This window comes from Choloepus didactylus, chromosome 8, assembly GCF_015220235.1.
Source record: "Choloepus didactylus isolate mChoDid1 chromosome 8, mChoDid1.pri, whole genome shotgun sequence".
NCBI classification, from domain to species: Eukaryota; Metazoa; Chordata; class Mammalia; order Pilosa; family Megalonychidae; genus Choloepus; species Choloepus didactylus.
The window spans coordinates 126,796,486-126,816,047 of NC_051314.1; the positions used below are offsets into that span (position 1 = coordinate 126,796,486).

Consider the following 19,562-nt stretch of genomic DNA (forward strand, 5'->3'; position numbering starts at 1 on the left):
GCATCCCTCAAGACCCTCCCATCCCAGAGATGAGTTTAATTTTCAACCAATCACAATGGCAAGTGTGGGCCCAGGAGAGAAAGAGGCCTCTTCACCTGGAGGAAGGCTCTGTGCTAGGCCCGAGCCGAGCATGTTGTTGACTTTGGTGGCATTTGAACGCCCTCTTATGCCAATAAAGTTACCGAGATGGAACTGGCTAGCTACTCATTGCCCTGCCACCCCATGTGGGAGAGGACAAGCTGTCAGACCGCCTGAAGCCCAGAGTTCCTGTCGGGAATGTTTGCATCTTATTCACTTTCTCTTCAGAGCTGCAGTTACCTTACCCTAGAAGCATGTGGCTCCAGGCATGCTCTTGACATGCAGACAAGGCAGGGCCAGGACTTAGCCCTGCTGTGTAGGCTACTGCAGCACCTTCTGAGGCTGGGGTCTCATCACCCAAGTCCATCTCCCCATCAGCCACACTCTCTAGACAGACCCTCTACCCATTTGGAACAGAAGTTCCAAAAGAGAAGCGAGGGCTCCTCAAATACAGGATCCTGAGATTGAAAAGAAAGGCCCTATTATAGATAGTTACTGGGTGGCCTTTGCTGGAATTCTTTGTCAGGTTGTCCCCAAGTCCACCAAATCCACCTTTAGCCAAGACTACATAGCTCCAGGGTTTAGGTCCCTGTGCCCGGAAGCGACTTGGCCTGCCCTTGCAGATGCCGGCTGATCAGTCCTGGCCCAACCCCCGTGGACGCTCCCCAGCTGCAGTGCCCTGTGTCCTGCTTGCCAGGAGACTGGCCGTGCGTCCACTGGATTCCCAGGAAAAGGCAACCCAGTCACCTTCCAATGCCAAAATTCTCTGAAAGAACTGGGCTTGGGTCAATCTTAAGACTCCCATTATCCCATCAGCAAGTTTATTTTGTTTTTGACGTAGGCCCGGTGAAACGACAGCTACAAAAGGTTTCCATGCACAGAGAACTATGCTTTCCTTCTCTCTGGGACATCAGTGTTCACTCTGAAATGCAACACTGCCATGCACAAGGGAGAGAAGGAGAGATTTGTAAAGAGGGAAACAGGGTGTGTCATCATTCAAAAGTGAGTTTAAATCTTCACTCTCCCACTTACCCAATGACCATGGGCCAGTTAAATCCTCACGCCTCAGCTTCCTCACCTGTAAAATGGAGATGCCATGGCTACCACAAAGGATGGGTGGCAATTAAAGGTGGCAGTCTGCATGTGGCTTGTTCATAGTGCTTGCATGGTGAACTCCTCATTTCCTGCCCCCATATAATAAGCATCTGGAATTGAATGTAGCATAATGATGTTCCTAACCAAAGCCACTGCTATGTGTCACATAAAGGACACATAATCCATACCAGTGCACGTTAGAGAGCTCAGGGTGCAGGCTGCTTCAGATAGCGGACACCACTGCTTGGCAGGAGAGATGTGGCTGCCCCTCAGTGACCCCCGGGCTGTCATGGACCATGGCTGGGACTTCACAGGCCCTGAGAAGGTCCCTTTCATTCAGGCTTCTTACATCTCAAGGTGATGAATCAACCAAAAATGATACAGAGGAACAAAATACCTAAGAAAGCAGAGGAACTGATTATTCTCAAGCTCCTTCTATGTGCAAGGAAGTTTACAGTGGTTATTTCATTGAATTCTCATGACAACTCTGTGAGGTAGTTATTGATCCCCAGGACACCCAGGCTCAGAGAGATTTAAAACCTTGCCCAAGATCAAAGTGGAGAAGCTGGGATTTGAACCCACAGCTGACTCCAGAGCCAGGGCACTTTCCAACCCCTCAAGCAACTCGGGTCTGGGGGCAGCAGATGAGAGAGGGGAGGCCGTGCACAAAGAAAGTCCCTTACGAATAAATTTATCTTCTGTGTATAGCTTATTCATGATTCATTTCATTTTGCTTCTGGGTAGCCATAAAATTATTGTTACAAACAGTTAATTTTTTCCCCTATGTGTCTAAAAGGATGAAAACCACTTACCAAAAGCAAAGCAAAAACCAAAGCCAAAAAAAAAAAAAAAAAAGAAAGAAATCCCACCCTTAAACAACCCCAAATCCCAGAACAACAAATATGCTGAAAAAATCCTTCCAGAACTAAAATTGCCAGGTTTGTTGCCATTGTTCCTGGACCATAACACAGGAGCAAATCATAATTCTAACTGGCAAAAGTGACAGCACAGGAAAGCAAATAAGGACTCGAGGGCAAGCTTGCTGGCAAGAATGAAGCGTGTGAGCTCAAAGCTACAGGGCATTGTTTTCAACGGAGGCGATAACAGTTCTTTTAATTAATTCATCGAACATGAAAAATACCAGAAGGGGACATAACTGTGTCTATACACAACTCTGACATCATCCGATTTTAACAAGTTTACTATAACGACAGTCATGGCCTTGACAATACTGAATGCAAAATACTGGCGTACACAGAATTTACAGAGGCTGCCGTGAGCCGCATCACAAAACGAGGTCTAACAGATGGGAGAGGCCCAAGGGGAAGCAAGCACACTGATTTTATTGAGAAAAAAGCTTATATAGTGTAGGGTTGCTGAAGTTTAATAAATAAAGGTCAACTTATAATATATAAAAACAATATAAACATTTATATGCTACATGCATATCATATAATTTAAAGTAATAATTTATATACGGGGAGAGACGCCAATTCATGTTCTTCCGATTTTTCTCGACAAGGCACACACGCAGGAGGTGTCTATCCGTATCCATCTCCAGCCCACGAGTTTGTTGTTTTCTGAGGTCAGTGCTCGGACGTAGGTTTGGGACGTTTTGCACTGAGAGTTCCAATGTTTATCATCGATCCCTCGGCAACCATTTTTGACGGGCCTGGCTTCTTTACATCTCGTCTCGTAAAAGTATTGTTTGACCGGGGAGTTGCCGGTTTTGATCTCCCCCAGCACCGTGACCTGGTGTCCCCGAATGTCGATGGCCGACGACTTGTCCGTCACCCACAAGCTCTCACTGTCACACACCGAGTACTCCCCTCGGTGACTCTTGTGCTCCGCGTACCTTTTCCGCCGTGACGTTCTGTTCGCCACCGCGGGGCTGCCCACGTAATCCTCCATGAGATACAGGGGAGGGGGCTCCAGGGGGGTGCTGCCGCTGAGCAGGACCCGGGGGGAGCTGTAGCGGCTCTGCTGCCGCAGCAAGTCCGCGCCCATGGCCATCACGGGCTGCACGTCCGAGCTGGGGGGCCCGCCCCGGCCCGGCTCCCGCGGCGCCTCCGCTTTCGGCATGGTGCTCTGGTGGTCTTCCGGAACGTCCACCACCTGCTTGGAGAGCTTGTTTTTCAAAATATCTGCCTGGATCAGCTTAATAATCAGGGAATTGAGCGAGTCTTCTGGCAAACTCCTCTGATCCATGCTGTTCCCTTGAGTGCCACGGAGATAAGTGAGAAATATCACATAAAACAAGATGGACATCACCTTGTTCACCTGTAAGATCTGAAAAGGAAAAACAGGTGTTAGCAGCAGGCTGTGGCAGCTGAGTCCAGGATGCTCTGTGACCCGTTAAGCCATCGCTGAGAGCAAGGGAACGGGGTACCACCAGCATCGGTCAGCAAAAAAAAAAAAAAAAAAAAAGGCCTCTCTGGACATTTTGAAGAGGTTGTCTTTGGCTTTCCCCCAGCCCAGGGAAAGACGGCCTAAATGAGAACCCCCTGAATCTCCAAAAGCACCCATCTTTCCTAGGCTTCCAAGATTTCCCTCAACAATCTTGCTTCTAAGGGTGTGGCTGTGTGATAGGAAATGTGTGTGTGTGTGTATGTGTGGGGGTGTGGGTGGGTGGTGTGTAAGTGAGAGGTGAGAAAAAGAATATTTTTAACAAAAGAACCCCAAACCATAAATGGAGAAAACTGAAGAGCATCAAAATGGGGCTGTGCCCAGGGTCTCTGACTCTGTGCTCCCCTCCCTGGGCAAACACACGGTGTATTTGCATTTGCTGCCTGCTTTAGCCTGCAGCCTTGTGTTGTGTGTGGACGATGTCCTTCTAACTTCCTTAAGCATCACGCTAGTCTGAAAAGACACAGAACTCTCCTTGACAAACGGTAACCAAATACATTCCTTTATCATCAGCAGCCTCACGACTGTCTCAAAGAAGCGCAGCTCCCCCCACTGCAGCCCCTGGGGTCTCTCTCCAAGGATACACTGAGCCTGGGGCTTGGGCCAGCTATCTCTCCACCATGGTATTGCAGGTGGGCTCGTCTCTGGCCAGACATACTTTGCAGACTCTGTTTTCCTCCCCTAGTAAATGAACACAGGAAGCCACCACCCCGTCTGTGGAAGGACTCCAGTTTTAGGGCGCTCTGCCGTGCTCTCCTTTGGAGAGGCTCCCCCAGGATGCCCAGCTGATCTGCTCAATCCCCAGAGACCCTCTTCATTCACAAAATGCAGCCCTGCAAAAGCAGCTCTTGCAGAAAACAGAGACACAGCAGCAACCAATTCAAATTAATGAATAGGAATACTCATTGTAGATTAATTTCTTCTCGTTTGGCTTTATTTACTTTTAGCTTCCATTTAAAAAATGCTTCTTTTTGCAAGAATATTTCTAATTCTGTTACTTCCTTGTTCAAACGGCGTTTTAACCCGTCAGCATGCTCCTTCTGTTGCCATAGTAGAACCTCAACACAGGGTTTCTGTTGGGTCCTTGTGGAATTACAGGGCTGATCTCGAGACACCATCCTTGTCAGCGGCTTCCTCACTGACACAGAGCCTAGATTTTCTGAGGGTTAGTCCTGGAAGGAGACCCTCCAGATGGGGTGGGGTTGCTGATCTGGTGATCTTGACCTGTACCCCAAGACATGCACACGCACCCCACACTGGAGATATTCACTCTTAATTACCATTGCTAGCACCTCGCTGGCCCCCAGGGGTGCATCATTTCCTCTTCAAAGCTCTAAGCATGGAAAATGAAAAATGCTTCCCTTGGTTCTCCTTTGGTATTTTCAGAAAGACTTTACCAAATCCAGGGGGAAAACAGAAGGGAAATAAACAAAGGTTGACACGAGAAATAGGAAAGCAGACCTGCTTACCCGGGACCTGAGACTGTGCCTGCCAACACGGGCTTGGCCCGTGGCACACAGACATTCTCTCTTTCCCACTCTCGTCCCAGGCATTGCATTCTTGCTCCCAAAGACCCATGACGCAGCCGGCACCTTCCCCAGACCTCCTCCTCCTGGCTCCTGGCCTGCCTCTGGGATAAGGGGACCATCTTACTTCCACAGGACTGTTCTTCTGGACAGCTGACCCCTTCAAGGTCAAAGCTAAGAGAGGAGTCTAGCTTTGTTGCCCACCCTTGGAGAGACTGCTCCGGGGATTGTATTATCCTAAAAAAGGGTCCCCCAGGATCTTCTTCACTCTTGCAGGTCCAGCAAAATGAAATCTGAATAACTCAAAAAGTAAGGCATCCAAGAAAAGTAGGCAATTAGAATCACACCCAAGAAAGAGGAAATCATTTGGAACTGAAAGTTCTATTCAAAAATAATTTATTAAATCCCTCCAAAGCTCAGCCACTGTAAGCTGAGAATCTACAAGGTATCTGTGCAGAGGAAAATAAATCAAGTATGGTAAGTAGGAGGGAGTCCGAGGCAGGATAAGAGCCAGGGTATAGCTGAGGAAGGTCATTACAAGGGAGAGCTGATAGAAAGGAGGATGGACGATGCTGATGGTGGGGTGAAAAAGGAAGCATCTTGAAGGGTAGCCTGAATATGGAACTCCCAGTTATTAGAAGTAGAAGACAAATAAAAGAGCATCTACACCAATTCCTTTGTTTTATGGAAGAGGAAAACCTAAGCTGCAGACCCACAATGGGCCGAGAGAAGGGTCCTCCTTGTTCAGCTTCTTCTGACCAGCCCCCCACCCCATGCCTCCAGCCATGCTCACTGCTCACTGCCACCTGAGGAGCTCTGGGTCCCCTGTGCACATGCTGTTCCCTTTGTCTTGCTCACTTCCACCCCCTCTCTTGCTCACATTCAGGTTTTAAAGCTAACTTTTCCACAATGGTCCCCCAAGATCCCTGACAGGAGCAGCGGTGACCTCCTTTCCATCCCCTCAGCATATTTTCTGAATTATGAGTGTGGCCGGCTTCACGTTCCCCATGCATTCTATGCCTAGCTCAGCAAAGTCTGTGTACCCCAAGGCCAGGGGCACCTTCCTGTTTGTGTCCGTGCCCGCCCCTGCATCTGAACCACAATGAGGACAAGGTGGAGGTGGGGGTGCACGTGCACTCAGCAGTGCAAGTGAGGGTGGCCGAAGGCAGGACCAGCTACATAACGTGCAGGGCCAAGCGCCAAATGAAAATGCAGGGACCCACATTCAAAAACTATTTAGAGGAAGCAGGTGGTGGCCGGAGGGGTGTCCACCTGTGGGCCGAGGTGCCCTTAGGTGCACACACCATCATCCCATTGGGACTTCACTTACAAAGCACATATTGAAAGGTAACATGATTAAGAATTCCAGGACAGCAAGCCAGAGCGTTCAACCCCATGCATAGAGCCCATCTGAGCATGGGACCCTGTGCAACTGCACTGGCTGCGTGCCCACGAAGCCAGCCTGGGATGCAGGAACTAAGGCATTCCATCTTGGCGAAACTGAAGGTAAGTGTAGAAATCCATTTTTGACCAGGAGGGATGGCCAAGCCCATGAATGCTGTGTGTAGGAGGGTATCACAGTCAGAGCTGTGGACAGGAACCAGGACTTCAGCTGCAACCCAGCAGGAGAACCTGGGATTGTGGAAGTGAAAAGGCTTGTCCCCCATCTTCAAATGCCCTCAGAAGGGACTGCCCACTCTCCTCCTCTGGGCAGTAACAAACCAAGGGGCAGGGGGACTAAAAGTGGGCAGCGTTCCCAGAGAGGAATATTTTATCACTGATGTTAGGAATTGCCAAATCATGGTGATAATAAAGAGCAAACTGACTTGTAATTGGTTTTATTATTGTTTTCAAATTATACTTACTGCTTGCACCTGGGGTGGACTTTTCCTATATCCCTACCATTGGTTTGCCACCATCTTTGGGAACCCCCAGTCATTTGGTGGGTGAGAGCACAGGGAGGTATCCTAACTCTTTTAGACAATTCTGCCTCTCTTGGGCCCCAAGCATGCAAAGTCAGCAAACAAATCAGGCCACCACTGGTGGTAGTGGTGGTGGGGACAAATAAAAGAAATCAGTAATATAAAATGCTCCCCAAATGCCCTTAGCATAGATTCCACCCATTTTTGTGTCTGTACTGTTTATTACCTTCATATACAAGTAACTGCCATTATACTTTGGAATAAATGGTGAGAATAAATCATCTGAAGGCTGGTAAATGTTTCTAAACTATTTGCAAGTCTGCATTAAACCCAAAAGGCTTCCTATGTACTCCACTTTGATAGTCTGCTTTTAGCATTTTCCTAGAGAGCAAGTCCAAGAACGTTTGCTACTAGAACTCCTCAAAACACAGGAAGTTTGAAGCCCGGAAGTCTGAACTAGAAACCAAGGCTTGGAGTGGTGGTGAAGTGACTTGTCTAAGGTCACACTGCTAAGTAATGGCAGACAGTGACAGAGAACACTTGGCTCTTAAGTTCCACCAAAAATCCTGTGGCTGGCACATATTCAAGCTCATGGCGAGAGGTAAATGAAAGCACTTAGCACAATGTCTGGCACATAGTGAGTAAACCATAAATGTCACTTTGAACATGAACCCAAATTTTCTGTGGCAACAGGAGATGCTGCACACCGGCCCTTGATGCACACCCACAAAGCCCCAAGCATCTAAAGTCAAGAATTCCTTCCCCATACCCAGCTAGCAGCAGCCTGCACCAACATGAGCTCCACGTGGCTTTCTCCCGAATGCTGTTGCTAGCAAGTGCTTGGATCTTGGACCAGTCACAATGGTTGTGGAAGAGGATTAGAATATTGTGAGCTGGAAGTGAAGAGAAAATTAAGAACGCAAACATGGGAAAGTGTGAGATGGTGTTTCAGAGTAAGCTGAGCATGAGAGAGGTTGGTTTTGATCTTCAGTCTCATTCTGGTCACCCATGTCCTCATTTTCCACCCCATCTTTTGGGGTGCAATTTCCCCAGGGGACTCATTCCCTGGAGTGGAGTGAAAAAGAGAAGTCAGGGCCAGCTCGATCCAGGCAAGGCACATCAGCGAGGTTTTTGGTTAAGGGGGATGTCTATGCTCTTTCTCCAGTGGTCACTGTACTTTGCAGCAACTGTCTTATTGTGCTATCTTTGTCAGTATAACAGTATACCCTTCAAAGACAGGGACCACGTCTTTTGCATCTGTATATTGCTGATGCCTAGGGCTGGACATGTTGCGGAGGTTTGTCTATTTATGAAGGAAGGAAGAGAAGTGTTGAGCATCCACCATGAGCAAGACCTAGCCTAGGCACTGCTTGCTGGCCTGAGATCCTGTACGGGCTTCTGCCAAGCCGGGCTTTGGCGACCAGTCAGCTCTGCCTTCTTTCCCCAGAGAAAATACAGACCCTGGCTCAGAAGTAGGCTCTGGTCCCCAGGCTCTTTTTGGCTATAATTGGAAAAAGACCTGTTAAAGACCCCAGTAAAACCCCCTTCCTACACTCTCCCAAGTGCCCATTTCCCCTGCTCACAGTTTTCCAAGATCCTGACCAACGTGCATATGCAATTTTCCTCACTGAGAATGTTTTCCCACATATGGTGTTTTCAGTCCCTGGAGCAACATTCCTACAAGGTTTCACCATCGCTCAAAATACTCAAAAGAGAGCAATTTCGGATTCCTCCTTTTTGGCTCAGTTTACAACACACGCAGAGGGCTTGGGGGTATTCGAGGAGCAGCTGAAATGGAAGCTGGGGAGGGGGTGGTACCAGGGTCTGAGCCCACAGAGACCCGTGTCTGCCTGTCACAAAGAGATGGGTGGGGGCTGTGTTCTGTGGGTTCCTATCGACCTGTACAGGATTAGCTTCCCTGCATCTCCTCCTCACCACATCCTTGAAGGCCCCTCTCGTTGCAAAAGTTTTGATTTTAATGGAAGCATCAAGAATAATGTCATGTGCCAGGTACTGCCATACATGAAATCTTTAATTTTGATAACAACTCCACTGAGGTAGGTACTCTTACATTTCCCTTTTTCAGACAGGGAAACTAAGGCACAAGGAGCTTAAATAACTAGCTAACAAACAGCAGAGCCAGGATTTGGTTGCAGTCTGGCTCCAGAGCTCACGCACTTAATGACTGATTATACTACGCTGCCTCTCTGTCTGTCCCTGCCCTCAAATATTCTAGAGTTTATTTTGACAGGAAGCTCGAGTTCCAAGCCTGAGGCAGGACGGCTGTCACCCAGCAGGTTGAGCGGAGTCCGAGGAAACCTCAGCTCTAAGCAAGAGTTTCCAAGGATTTGAGGCCACCGTTCTTGTTTCTTTCTCTTCGAATTCCTTAGGAACGTAAACACAGTTCAGTGTCCTCCTGTCCTTCCTGGCCCGGATGCTGTCGCAGGCAGGCTCCCTGCAGGTCACACATCCCCGCGGCGGCCATGTGCTGGAGCGGACGGAGCGCTGGACCCGCCCTCTCGTGTCCTGGCCTGAGGCGCAGCATGTAGGTCTGGGTGACTTACAGGGAAGGTATAAAGGCTTTGCCTTCGTTTCCACATCTGAAACGTTCCTGCCTGTTTTCCTCAGAGACGACCCATGAGATCAAATGTAAAAGCATTTTTTTAGTTTGTGAGAATTATAACATGCAAATTCAAGCGATCTCACTATTTCTTGTCTAGCCACATCCTTTGGAGACTAACGCATTCTCTGTGTGGAATTAAAGAGGACACTGTCCAGCTGTATCCAGAAGGGCCTGATTATTTGGAGAATTTCTGCAGTTATGACATGGTCTCTGACTAATGCTAAGGGCTCAAAAGACCACATCCTGCCAGATAAGCCTAATATCTTGTTCAGCAAGTGCAAAGGGAAAGAGAGGTGGGAAGGCGATAGATTTAAAGTAGGATGACAAAAAGGAAAGGAATGTGCTGGAAATATTAAACTAAGGCTCTAGAAAATGACTGGCTAAGTTGTTCTCCAAATCCTAATTGCAAAATTAATTCACATTGGCTTTGTTCTGAGCATAGGTCCCGAGGCCTAAACATTCATCAGTGGAGCCACAAGAAGGCTGTGAGCTGGGGTTGGGGGGTGGGGAGCGAGATTCTTGTAGAGCCTCCACTGGGGATTGATCTGCTTTGGGTTAATCTCTTTATTAATGATCCGGAAGCAAGAGGGAGGAAAAAGTGGCAGATTAATTAAAATGCACAGATGACGCTCAAAGAGAAGGTGCTGCAAACACCAGTGAGGACAGACCAATTAAGCACAGGCACCCATGGGGGTTGGCAACTTGGAAATAGCATGATTAGATTCAAACTGGAAACACGTAGGCTAACCCACTGGGGGCAAGATGAATCCAAAACCAACATGGGAGGGAAATGTTTGTAAAGGGAGAAAGGGAAGGAGAGACTTGGAACTGCTACAAGGAGCAAATGAGAAATGAACTCACACGAAGAGTGCGGTGTGGGTTTCTACCACAACTCCACCTTCTAGCTTGAAGTTCTTTTCTAAAAATCCCCTCATTCACTCTTACCACATCTCTGGTGTGGTAGTGGCTATTACACAGCCTGTCTCATTTAGCACAAAGAAAGTATTAATGGAGCTTTAGAGAGGGCACTGGACAGCCAAAATCAGAGGACGAGTTAGTGACTGTGACCAAAGATTCTGATGAGAATGCTCGAGATTCATGGGACACCAAAGCCATGAGTAGTCCAAGGATGAGAGGTGCTCTCTCTGCACTAGGTGAGAACACGTCTGAAAATCCCCAAACCCTGGGCAGGTGTGCATCGACGCAGAGTCAAAACAACTGAGAGCAGCAAAAGGGAAATGGATCTCTGTCCTGTTCTTTATACTTCCTAATTGTACGGTAGTTCCTCTTGTTAACACAAAACTCAAGATTCTGAAATGCAGGTCCACACAGTCAATGCTTGGTTCAAGATCTGAAATAGGAAAAGATCCTCAATTTTCGGGAGACATTGATTTCCCAGTGGAAACAATACACACAGTCAACAGGAAAGGCCTGTTCTAGGTTGAAACAAAGTGAAACAGAGTCCATCAGAAGGCTGACTCCCCTTCTTCAGAAAGGAAGTACTGAAATGGGTTCTTCCTGCAGGCTGGGAAATGAAGAGGAGGGATCCCAGAGTGCCCAAGGGCCCTACATCCAAAGAGAAAGCTAAAGGCCTTGAGATGGAGGTTGAAAGCCGTGAGCTTGCTTTGCACACTGGTTGGAAGGGGAATTTTGCATTGTTCAAAGCATACCTCCTTTGACCCCAAGCAGGGAAAGGTGGAAGTTATGGCACATGTCGCAACAGTGTGCACCAGTGGCTTTAGGGGGGAAGGTGGTACAGTCATTCTCCAGGCCAAGGAACCCTCTGGCCACCTTGTGTTGTCAAAGAGATCTGAAAAGAGCTTGGAATGCTGATACAAGTCCCTGGAAACAGAGATTTGCTTTACCCTCACATTTCATGGCCAGAGGGTGGACAAGGAAATATCTGCAGAGAAAATTTGAGTCAATTCAGCTATATGCCATAATAGCATTTTCTAGTAAATCTGTGCATATAGGTGTGCATGCATGGACTTGTGTGCACACACAACACACACACACGTACAGAGTAACTCCCTAAGATGAGGATGCTATAGTCATGCTATAATAGTCATGCTATTTTCAAATTATTGCATCATTTAACATTCTGAGATATTTTGATTTTGGTTTTATCTTCTGCATTTGGGTTAACTCCATTTTCCAAGTGTGAAAACACACAAGGGAAGGTTGCTTCAGTTACACAGGTGGTTGGGGGTACAGCTGGCATTAAACTCAGCATCAGAGAATAACTGCCCCAAGTCAACCTTTCTGTTTGTGGATTCATGCCTCATGTTTCTAGGCTTAGGGGCCAGAACTGCCTGCAAAGTGCTCTCCAAATGTTTGAGTTAATATTATTACAGGGCAGGGGCTGCTGAGGAATTGACTCTTAATAATTATAATAAATAATGATGACAATGATGATGAAGTATCTATCTTGTTCTCCCAGCCAAGCATGAGTCTCAAAATGGGAGATGAAAGAAGTTCACTTCACCTTGAGAGCTGAAAGCTAGGGGAATCCCAAAGCATGGCTTCCACTCTCTCTCTGCTTGCCTCTTCCAAACCAAGACCACAACCGGCTTGGCAACACCCAAACCTTTATATGTGCATCAACACAGCAGCAGCAGCAGCAAGACCAGGATCAACCCAAACCATAATGGTTTGGCCCAAAGAGGACTTGGCCACAGAATGTGTGATCAGGTGACAGGCTCTCCCCACCCGAGGCTTGGGGATCAGGCCTGTGTCAAACATAGCATGGATCTTCCCCTCATGCCTCTGCCTTGCCACACCCCAACCTCCCTGCATAAGGATGAGGAATTGGCAACTGGTCTGTGGCTGTCTTAGGTCTGGACAGCCTCTCCAGGAAACTGCAGTGTCTGTAGACTAGGGCCAATGCCACCTTCCACTCTGCTGGGGCATCTCTCCCCCTTCTCCCCCTGCTGCCCCTGTCATTCACTTGAACACTTACAGCCTAGGAAATGGAGATAGAAGAGTCACGGATCTGGTGATTTCCTGAGTCTCCTCTCACCCCCGTGTGGAGAGGGGTTGGGATGAGAAGGCAGAAAGAAAATCAATCTTCTGTCCAAACCAGAGTGTGCAGTAGACACTTAATAAACATTATGACTCCAACCCCAAACAATCTAGTGATTCTCTCCCTCTGGGCAGCTGGGCAAGACTAAAACCCAACCAAGAGCTTGTCCTCTGAAAGCAATCTTGGCACAAACACTTGGAACCCAAAGCTGTCTTTAATCACAGGCACAAGTCATAATAATCGCTTGAAATAACAGCTAACATTTACTGAGTCTTACCATATGCTAGGGACTTTGCTGAACACTTTACATGGATTAGCTCAATTAATCCTCATGGATACGATTATTATCCCCACTTTGCAGTTGAGGAAACTGAGGCTCAGCAGGATTAAGTAATTTGCCCAAGATCAACAACTGGGAGGCAGAGCCAGGTTCAAATCCCCAAATGTGTCCCTTCTGAGTGACCCCACAGCCTCCCTGGTGCCTCCCAACTCATTCCAGAGAGTCCGAGACATCTGCCCCTGGCTCACAGTGAACCAGACACGGGGCATCATGCTGGTGTGTTTAATGCCTTTTTCAATTTTTTTTTTTTTTTTTTTTTTTTTTTAAGAGAAAGAGACATTCAAGATAAAGTCCTCTGATGTGGAAAGAGGGCATTTCACAGTCTGAGGTTGGCATCTGGCATCACCAATTCATAGCAGCTGAGAAGCATGTAAATACCCCCTACTGTTCAATATAGAGCTAGTGGTCTCATTCATCTATGCATTAATCTCCTGAAATGTAAAGTACTCTTTTCCTCTTTCCTTAATTGATGAAAATAAAGACGACTAAGAATCAGGGGTTTAAAATCAGATTTTTGAAAGTGAGATGGTTTTCTGACTCTTTGGCTTTCACAGATTGCAGCATATTTGCTGCCAAAGAGGAGAAACAAAAATAACAGGGCTCTTGGCCCATCTTCTGCTTCGATTTACTAATACAACCCAACTCTGCCGCCAACGAGCTTTGTGACTTAGAGAGAATCACTGCTCGTCTCTGGTCTCAATTCCTAACTGTTTCTCCTAGAGGTGCTACTGGTATTTTGGGCAGGACAGGTCTTCACCGGTGGGTTTTGTCCCATGGTGAAGCTCTGCACCCCACCTACCACCTATAAGTGGTATCCCCAGATGCTGTGACAATGGAAACAACAGCACCCACACATTTCCAAATATCACCTGGAGAGGCCTTATTGCCCCTGGTAAGAATCACACAACATGATACTGGTGGATGAAAGTAGTGATGCTTAACTATTTTGGGACCATTGGCCCTTTTCAGAATGTGATAAAAGCTAACGTATCTTTTCCTTAAGAAACATACACATGCATGTAAAGGAAATACTTCACAAAAAATCTCAAGACAGTTCAGATTCCCTAATGCCTAGCCCAGAAGCCCGCAGATCCTAGGGTTAATAATTCTTGACTTGGAGATTTTCAGAAGTTCTTTCTGGCTTGAATACTCTGTGCATCTATTACCCTTTGCCAAGACTTCTTTGCCAGACTCATAACTGGTCTCATTTTCTGGTCCTCCCGTTTTTCTGTTGCTTTGAAGCTATGGAGCCAGGTACTGGACATCTTAACTTACTATGGCTCTTGTGTAATGGGAAAGTTATGGGTCACGATGATGCAAAGTGACCTCCTCAAAAACAATAAATCAGTGGGGGAACCAGAAGTAGAGCCCCAGCTCTCCAGAGGGCCAGCCCTAGGCTGCTCATTGGCACATGCTGAACAGTGTTTAAGAACACTTGGAGGGGTTCATCCTGCTCCGGGAGGGCCGGCAGGGCACCCTGGAGGAGGCACAGGGTTCCACGTGAGGCTGACCACCACGGCACGCTCTGCCTGAACACTGCGACAGGGCCAGCGTGGGCAGCCCGAACACTGACCTGGCCCCACAGGTAGTCCCTGGAAAGCAGAATCCTTCCCTTCTTCCTTCCACCAAGATTTACGTGGTGTCGGCACCTCCATCTCCTGACATCCACATTCCTCAAGGACCCTGGAAGCGGATGCATTTTCCTTTCCCTCCCATCACTCTGGATGACTCCACCTCCAACCTGAAGGATTTTGCATCCTTTTGGTCTCATGGATCCTCAACACCCCCAAGGCAATTATGTTTGCAAACTTCACTGTTTCCAAAGCACTTCCCTCCAGTCAAGCCTGCTGCTGTGATAACTCTAGGGAAGGGAATGGTGCACTGTGCTGGGCGTCCTCTAAGCGGGGAAGGAGGAGGTTGGAGGGCTGCAGGCAACAGACACTGGCTTGGAAGACACCAGAGAAAGCATCAGGGGGGTGGTTTACGCACAAATACAGGCTCTCTTGATATGTCAGATAGCAAAAGTGGGTAAATTCATTTCTCTACAAGAGGATCCAGTCAGAAGACACATTGGGGCCAGGCATTATGTACATGCAGGCTGCTGATGTAAAATATGGCTGCAGATTTTGACTTTCCTCCCATGGTGTCTTTGCCACATCCCCTTGTATCTGAGAGCTTGTGACCATTTTGACCAATGCAGTATGGCACAGTGAACACTGCACTTCCAAGGTTGAGTCATAAAGGACCATGCAGCTTTGCCTTGCTCTTGGAGCCCTGAACTGCCATGTCCCAGGCCACCAGGCCAGAGAGGCCTGGAATTCGTGCTCCCCTGAACACTCCCAGCTGAGTTCGGCCTTCCCGCTTGCCCCACCAAGGCACTAAGCATGTGAATGAAGACGACCTGGATGACCCAGGCCAGCTCACTCGCCAGCTGAACACCACCAAGTGACCTCTGACAATGCCACACGGCCCAGAAGAATCACCCTGCCCAGCTCTGCCCAAATTCCTTACCCACAAAATCATGAGATATGACAAAACGGGTGCTGTTTTAATTTAAGCCACTAAGTTTTGGGGTGGTCTGTTATACAGCAGAAGATAAACAGAACACCCCCAGCTGAAGAAATTACAAGATTTGAGGTGTCATCTTTTAATGTCAGTAATGCTACTTAATTACGTTTGCTTAGGAGGGGCTGAATGAATTCCTGGATGGATCTCTAGGATAATTACTGGTATGCTACTAAGTACTTGAGGCTGGGCCAATAAAGACTAGGAACGTCCCTTGGAGCCGTCAGTCACCGGAAGGTGTGGTGCACCCGAGGTTCTGAGACCCAGCGAGTCTGACTGCAAAGCCACAAAACAGCAGTGTGAAGTTACCCTCTACTCATCGAGATTTCTGGGCGAGAGAGGGTTGTGTGCATGTGTGTGCATGAGAGAGAAAGAGAGAGAGAGAGATACTGACAGAAACAGACAGAAGCTGATAGGGCTTTCTGGATCAGCGGGCTTAAGTTGAGTGAAATGGGCTATTTCAACCAGGCTAGGGGAATAGGGGGGTGAGGTGAGGTCCCTGCTCCAAAGCCACCACCACCGTAGCTCCAGAGGGTGTTGGCACTTAAATTCCTGTTAGAAAACGCTCCACTCTGCCGGCACCCCCCCCCCCCCCCCAAAGCTATTTAAATCCCTACACTAACATTTTCTTCCTACCTGCCAGGGAAATGAACAAGCCGGTGCTGCAGACCTGGCAGTTAGCAATCAGTGGACGGTATGGGAGAAGCATGAAGGCACGAGTACTCAGTTTCAAAAACAGCTTGCTGGCAGACTCAGGCGCAGAGGCCCACAAGACAGGCCCCTTGTACTTGGCCCCAAAAGCGGGTGGGGGCTATGGCCAGCAGCACTGTCATCAGAGGCAGGGACAAGGAGAGAAGAGGAGGGACGCAGATCCATACATGTGCTGTGGGCACAAAAGAACAAATATTGCATGATAGGAAATAATCAGAATAAGCAAATTCATAGGATCAGAAACGAGATAGTTCATCAGGGGCCAGAGTGGGGTAGGGGATGGGAAGTTAATGTTTAAATTGTGCGGAGTTTCTATTTGGGGTGATGGGAAAGCTTTGGTAATGGATGGTGGTGATGGTAGCACAACATCGTGAGTGTAATTAACAGCACTGAATTTGATATCTGAATGTGATTAAAAGGGGGAAATTTTAGGTTGTCTATGTTACTAGAAGAAAAATTTTAAAGAAGCACTGTGCAACACAAACAGGGAACCCTAATGTAAACCATGGGCTATGGTTAATAGTACAATTATTATATTCTTTCATCAATTGTTACAAATGTACCACACTAATATAGGGAGTAATAATGGGGGTAAGGGTGGGGGCTGTTATGGGAACTCCGCATTTTCTGCAAACCTACAACTTCCCTAATAAGAAAAGGGGGGGATCAGGCAGAGTGTGTGTGTGTGTGTGTGTGTGCCGGGAGAGGGATGCTGCGAAGGGGAGAAAACCCAAGGGGGACAAAGCACAAGGAATCAAAAAGACTGGGGTATAACTTCCAACTTTTCCATCTATTTACTCTAAGACCTTGGGCAAGTCTTTCATCTGATTATTATTATTTCTTACATCCTAGGCATCAGTTTGTTCTCCTCCCAAGTGAGGGAATTTGAGTAAATCATCCTGAGAGCATTCCAGCTCCAGCAGGCTGCAGACCCTGAAGGGAGCTAAAACAAGGCTCTGGCTGGGGTGGGGGTGGGGGTGAGGGCAGGGTGGGGGTGGGGTGTCCGACAGACCCCACCCCACCCCCTCATTTAAAGGGGCAGGCCCATGGCTCCCGTGGCCTCCTTGCGTCTCTGTGAATTGAAAACATGTAAGGACAGGCCGGGGAGAAGCCCCTGTGATAGAAGAAAGAGACTGTGGGTCAAGTTTGCCTTTCTCATTATTTCTCCAACCCTTCTCGGATTCCTTTTGTTTAGAAACTTCCTTGAGTTTCTGAAGCCTCCCCTCCCCCATCCCGCCCCCTGAAATGCTCTAGGAGCCCCTCCAGCCTGTAACCCTTCTGGATAACATGTTCCATATGTCGGTCACTCTGCATGAAACGTTTGCGCTGGCTTTTCTGGTCACCTCCTCCATGGTCTCCCCACACCGCACCTCCTCAGAAAAGCACCCCTCCCCCACCCCCAACCCCTCTTGGACCTTCTGCTCCAGAAGCACGACTTTGGGTCCGCTTGGAGCGTGCTTTCCCTCCTGGGTCAACTCCCATGGAGAATTCCTGCAGGTTTGCCTCCTCCAAGCCAGCGCCCTGAGTATGCCTGCCTCCACTCCAGCCCGCCGACAGCTGCAGGGGACCCTCCTTTAAGCACTGGGGCTAATTGAGCGGTGCTCTGAGCTTGCCACATTATTTGCTTAGAGCATGCTTTTATAGCAAGGCAACACAGCATTCTATTGTCTTCCTTTCCCACCCAGCTCCCCCTCCTCCCGGGGAACAACCGTGGTAACTAAAGGCTGAAGAGATTTTTCCAACATAACTTCCAGTCTTCCTTTTGCTGAGGCCGACGCTGCAAACAGACATCCACCCCTCCCTGCCTGACCCCTACCCTCCCCCCTGCACCCCCCCATCCACTCCACCCCCCACTTTCTGATGCATCTTTTGATGACTGGGCTTGACTCTTGGAAAACACAGTGTAGAACCCAGCCCCACACTAGTTTTTATGGGTTTCCCAAAAGACAGAAGAAGGTGGGCTTCAACAGCTTTGGAAGGGCTGAGTTGGAAGGGCTGAAGAGGGACTTCCAGTTGGTCAAGGGGCCTGAGACGTCTGCCTGCAGATTCTCTTCCTTGAAAGCATAATCGAACTCAAAGGTTTCCAACATGGAGACTCTGGAGATCAAGCAGAGGCCACCTTGAAGCAGGCAGCCAGGCAGCCCCTCTACCCAGCCAACCCAGATGGGAGCAAGCAGGGGAAACAGGAGGTCCCAGAGGCCAAGCTGCAGGGATCACGGCTTTCCCACACAGTTGCACAGGTCTCAGCCAGGGAGCCACATCTGGGGGCAGGGCAGGACCTGTGGCTCTCCAGAAGGAAGGAAGGAGACGATGTACTCAGCACCTAGAGGCCATAGACTACAATTTAAAATGAAAACCCCACTCTTTCTAGCTTTTCTGGGGGAGATGGAGTTAGGAAAACTGTAAAGAGAAAGTTTTGCTAGTTTGAAGTCAGAAATCTGGGGCAAATGTAAGGGACAGGACTAAACACGGTCACAGCTAGAGATAAAAACAGAAGCAGAGCCACTGGCTCCTGACTCCTGATCTAGTCTTCCTAAAATGTAGCCCTTTCTATTGTCAAAGTGCTAAAGAGTTCAGAGCAACAGATCACACACCTGTGACATGCCCCCCCCCCTCCAAGGAAGTGGGGCTCCTCCACCTTTCTATGAATTTGGGGGAATCCTCCATATCTACAAAATGCAAACTGCACTTTTTCTCTGGGCTCAAAAAATCTCCAATGCACCAGTTTATCCAAACTGGATCATTTCCAAAGCTGGGATACATCTGGCTGCAAGAGCAGGGTTCCGTCCAGGGAGATGGACTGGGCCCGTCTCTGGCCTGCCCTCTGCACCCACTGCTCTCCAAGTCCAGCCAGAGGGAAGCCTCCCCTAATTCCACCCACCTTGGCTCTGTCCAGTCGGCAGTTTAATGTCGTCTGAGGATCAAACAACAGGTTAAGCAAAAGTGTGGGTTAAAAACCATCCTTCTCAACAGCGCCGGTATTAAGAAAATGACAACTGTAATGAAGGAAAACATGCTCGAAGATGGGTTTGGATGATGCATGGGGGCTAATGAGACAATTGAACTCAGGTCTTTGGGGGATCTGACTTCAGAAGCTCCAGTTACGCTGAGGCGCTTGGCAAGGAACCCTGCCACTTGGTGGCAATGAACAGATTAACACAGAGGATAAGTCAGAGGACAAGAAGGTGCAGGAATGTGTCCGGACACTGGGCTGGCCTGCCTTCGGAGACCGACAAAAGCTTGACAAATCCACCTGGAAAAAGGTTGGCGCCCT

General features: G+C 48.3%; 1 protein-coding gene across 2 annotated transcripts in view; it reads right to left on the reverse strand.

Moving 5' to 3' along the window:
- Positions 1 to 2,498: 2,498 nt before the first annotated feature.
- NTF3 (neurotrophin 3) overlaps positions 2,499 to 19,562 on the reverse strand; it is a 65,540-nt gene continuing 48,476 nt past the window's right edge. For both annotated transcript variants that reach the window (XM_037846867.1, XM_037846868.1), the window contains exon 2: positions 2,499 to 3,462. In XM_037846867.1, coding sequence (XP_037702795.1) covers positions 2,668 to 3,462 — 795 coding nt within the window. In that variant the 3' untranslated portion in view covers positions 2,499 to 2,667. The remainder of the gene's footprint in view (positions 3,463 to 19,562) is intronic.